At 42.0% G+C, this 4,826-nt stretch overlaps 1 protein-coding gene across 1 annotated transcript in view; it reads left to right on the top strand.

The window, feature by feature from the left end:
* LOC311060189 (testican-2) overlaps positions 1-4,077 on the top strand; it is a gene marked incomplete at its 5' end in the record, with an annotated part of 43,162 nt that extends 39,085 nt beyond the window's left edge. The window contains 2 exons of the mRNA XM_084078321.1: positions 412-549; positions 731-4,077. Coding sequence (XP_083934447.1) covers positions 412-549; positions 731-876 — 284 coding nt within the window. The 3' untranslated portion in view covers positions 877-4,077. The remainder of the gene's footprint in view (positions 1-411; positions 550-730) is intronic.
* Positions 4,078-4,826: the final 749 nt, after the last annotated feature.

Below are 4,826 nucleotides of genomic sequence, written 5' to 3'. Positions count from 1 at the left end.
AAAATCGCTGATCTACAGCTTTAGTTAAAGGGTTAAAGATAGGTTAAAAATTGCCCCAAAAAAGGGTAAAAAAAATGGCATTCATAAAATCAATGTCCTAGAGTCTATAGCAATCAACAACAAAAAATAAAACACAATATTGATTGATTTGTTTTGAAGTATTTGATAGATTGGTTTGTTTCCAGTGGGAACACATTAGAAAGCTGAACGCACAGATGTAAATCCCGCCCACTACATTTGTTTGGGTAAAGCGCGGCTTGCTTCCTGATCTAAGGCCCGCCCACTTGTATAGGCCAACGTTCACACCTTCTGAATGGCCCTCCCGACAGATGCAGCAGCGCAGCTCGGAATCTGTTCTTGAGAGATTGCCTCTATTGTAATACAAATGCTGTGTTGTGCGATCCTTTGCAGGGATGTACATACCAAGCTGTGATGAAGACGGCTACTACAGGAAGATGCAGTGTGACCAGGGTCGAGGAGAGTGCTGGTGTGTGGACCAGCATGGAGCGGAGATGACGGGCTCCAGAATCAATGGCAAACCTGACTGTGGTAAGACTGTCTGTGGGGCTATGGGGGGCGGACAACCAGTACATTGGTTCTCAAAGTGGGGTCCCCAGGGGTCGTTGGGGGGGGGGGGGGGGGGGGGGTATAACATAGCGCCTGAGTGGTTAAAGAGTTTAAACGTCATTAAAACAACAGTGACTCATACATTTGTACGCCGTGTTTTCAGACGAGCTGCTGGGCTACTCCGGAGACTTCGGCAGCGGCGTGGGATGGGAGGACGAGGAGGAGAAGGAGACGGAGGAGAACGGCGAGGAGGCGGAGGAGGAGGGGGAGGAGGAGGGAGAGGCAGACGACGGCGGATACATCTGGTAGGAGAAGGAGGAACCCCCACCCGACCCCTTAAACCGGAGAGCCTTTTTGTTCAAGTAGCCTCCGGCCCCTGAAACGCTACGGGGTGGACCACGACGACTCTCTCCTTAAAAAAAAACGGCGAATGTGGATTTTTTTGTGAGATTTGCGCAGCAGCAGCGGCGGCGCTGAATTATGTTATCGAACTTCTTGTGGGTTTCCGAGGGTGCTGCTGGGCGGGTCCGGCGGTGAGGTGACCCCTTTGTTTTGTCTTAGATAATGTGTATCGCTTCATTCTTGTTTTTTTTTCCGCCCCCCCCCCTCGAGTAACGAGCAAAGAGAGCTTTATGTTTGGCTATTTCCCCCCGTGAAGCAGGACCCACTGAACCACTGTGTACAGTCCACCAGGGGTCCTGTCTGGATAGGGTTGCCAACCGTCCCTCGAAATACGGAATGGTCTTATTGAACTGATAAGGCAGTGGTTCTCAACCTGTGGGTCGGGGGGTCCCCCAGATGACAGTGAAGTGACAATTTAAGTAACCTTTTTAATACCTAAAAAAAACAAAGAAAAAGACCATTACTGCATCAAAAGTAATCAACAAACTATGCTATGAAAAACTGGTCAAACATTGTCCAAACTGTCAAATAATATAAGAAAGAGGCAAAATACATTAAAATAGTCGATCTACAAGCTCGAGCTTGTAGATCTGCTATTTTCACAATATTTATCGGTGGAACCGAGTCAAACTAAATTGAACTCCTACAATTCCATGTGCTTGTCAGGGTGGGGGGTCCCGAGTTCAAATGTGATTATTTTGGGGGGTCATGGCCTGAAAAGGTTGAGAACCACTGTGATAAGGGACACACTGATCAGTCAATGACACGCATCTTACAAGGTTCAGACAGCGCACATACTATAATATATGCCGTTAACCACTTAAACCCTCTCTAGACGTAGTAAACTGGACCTGAGTTGTCTCTGTACATGTACTTTTCTGTCTACACCTAATCTCTTTGCCAGAAATAGCCGAGCTACAAGCTCACAATGTGTCGCAACGTTGTGTTTTGGCTAATGTTCCCCCCAGAATATGGACGCTGGGGTTCAAGTGGTTAATATAATATATTATACAAAAACTGTACCGTGGCCGGGTGTCCCCCCATTTGAATTTCAGGTAGTTGGCAGCCCTATGTTTGTCCAGCCTTCATCTATGCATTATAGAGATTTATTTTCCATTGTGAACAATTGCTTGAATTGTACAGTAGAGCCACTGCCCTGCTGGAACGACTTAGAGATCTGAAATCACTCGCTAACGTGAGAGAGATTTATCACATTGGGTGATGCTGCGTTCTCACTGGCGGCTACGAAAGATACAAAGATGCAATGCGACGTGCAGTAGCATATCTGTCGCAGAGTCGCTGTTGAAGGGTTGATCAACACGCACATTGACGTCAAGCACGCGTCCGTCCGGCGAGCGAGAAGAAATATGAAGGAAAATATAAATCCTGGTGTTAAAAATAACACAGAACTGGCTGAGGGAAATAATAATTATTTGTTTTCATGTAAAAGTATCAATACTGCAATGTAGAAATACTCCGTAAAAGTCCTGAATTCAAAATTTACTTGAGTAAAAGTACAGAAGTATTGGTATCAAAATGTACTCGAAGTACCAAAAGTAGAAAGTACTCATTACGCATCGCGAGGCATTGTGAGCTTGTAGATCGTCTATTTTCAAATGGCCAAAATGTATATCAGGGCTGAAGTGGTTAATGTATGTTTTGTAATAATAATCTAAATCTACAAAGTAACTAGTAACTAACGTTTTTAAATAATTGTAGTGGGATAGAAGTACATTATTTGCCTCTGAGATGTAGTGGAGTAGAAGTAAAATTATAGACAATTGGAAATACTCCAGTAAAGTAAAAGTACCTAAAAATTGCACTTTGCAGCTACAAACGTCGGGCGTCGCTTTGTATCTCCATGTCACTGGCTTCCATTGAAAATGAATGGTATAGCCTCTGTAGCTTTGTAGCTGGCAGTGTGAACGCAGCATTATAGCGCTATTATATATATATTACCCAATGGGAGACATCGAAACGAGTGTTTTAAAAACAGAACAGTTCAGTGCAGTGTGGTTTAGGTATTCCATTACAGATATATGTATATAGATAAATACTGTATCGGTGACGTGTGGAGATGAGCGACGAGGATTGTGATCTTACAAGGTTACTGTGGTCTGACACCCACCTTTTATGATAAAGGTATATAAATGTATGCACCTCCTAACAGTTTATGGCCCCTTACATGCTTTATTCATTTAGTCAGTAGGCAGGACTTGGGCTACTTTATTCAAAACCTGTAGAATGTACTAAATCGTCCCCAGACAGCACCTAGAAACTGGAGCCCGACCGGATGCTAGATTCTTGGGTCCAACCCCGATTTTTGGAGAGTGCTAGACCGCCGATTACCAATGTTTTGACCGATATTTAGTCAAACTCAATTTGAAAAACATAGATTTAATTAAAGTTTCTATTTGAGAACATTTAACTTATAAGCAGATACATAAAAAGTATAACTTTGATAGATAGAATAAAATAAATTAAGTATATATTAAAAACGTACGTATATGAAAAGAAAATGTAACTATAATCAAACAATAAACAAGCAAATGAGTATAAAATAACATAAAATGCACACATTTTATTACACACGGGCTTTATTTTATCTAACCACTTAAGCTCTCAATTCAAATATTTTCAGAAATGGTGACACATTGTGAGCTTATGTAGATCGTCTATTTTTGAAAAATGTTGCCTTTTTATTTTATCGGGACACGTCGGCTGCATAATTACCGATACCGATGTCGCCAAAAATCTAAGAACCGGTCGGGCTTTACTAGAAACCACTAGTTTGCTCTTGATCCCCCAAACTGCTTTACTCTGAAATCACTTCAAAGAATGTGCCACACAATGTTTGATTCTAAGTATGCTACTTGAAGCTGTATTTTTGTGTTTATGAAATATGTATGTATGTTACTTGAAGTTTCGTGTGTTATACTTGAAATTCTCACTGTATTTGTGTTTTTCTATGAGTAAAATTGTTGCCATTTGTTCATTCATGCTATTGGTATAGGCCAGACAATTGTTTGTTTTTAGTATTGCATGTTGATAGTAAATACGAATGTACTTCTAGGCTGAGCACTTTACTATTAAAGGCAATTGGGCCAAGCTGTCTTGTATTTTTAATTATACTTATTTCTCATACGTTACCCAGATTTATGCAATCAGGTCACACATCTGATTCTATTCCAACTAATTCAACGACGGAAATTTGCAAACGGGAAATGAGGTTGAAACACAGCTAACACGTTTTATTCCAAAGGCCTCTCAGTTGCAGTTTCCAATGGTATTTAATGATGACTATTTTTTAAGTCATTATGCAAGCATGTTTCTGGATAATGAGACCTTCAGGCAAATTAAACGTAAGTGTGAATTTGCAATATAGAGACAGGTCTGTCTGCGAATAGAAGGTTGACCGCGGGCGGTGATTTGAGGCAATACTCTATATCACAGACTGCAATGGGTTTCAACTTTTCCCTCTGGAGACCCACATTTCAAAATGCAAAATTATTCTCACAAGCAAAAACTTTGCTCTCAAGAGCCTTTAACTAAGTCATAAGAGGCGACTTTTATGGTCGAATCTAAGGCCGCCGAAGCCCTGTGTTGATTAGAAACAAATGTACATAGCACATAGCAGATCTACAAGCTCTACAAGCACACAACGCCTCGCGTTGTGTGCTTGTAGATCGGCTATTTTCACCTATTTTCTACGTCAAAACAGGCGATCTACAAGCTCACGTGTCACATCGTCCCTGGTTGTCAGCTTGTAGATTGGTTTGAGTAGTTCCAACTCTTCCTCGTTTTGCTGGGGACCCCGTGGAACCCCCCGCGAGGACCCCTGTGGGAACCTGCATACC

This window comes from Gymnoscopelus microlampas, assembly GCF_963454915.1.
Source record: "Gymnoscopelus microlampas genome assembly, chromosome: 14".
NCBI classification, from domain to species: Eukaryota; Metazoa; Chordata; class Actinopteri; order Myctophiformes; family Myctophidae; genus Gymnoscopelus; species Gymnoscopelus microlampas.
This window is presented reverse-complemented; position numbering and strand designations above follow the sequence as displayed.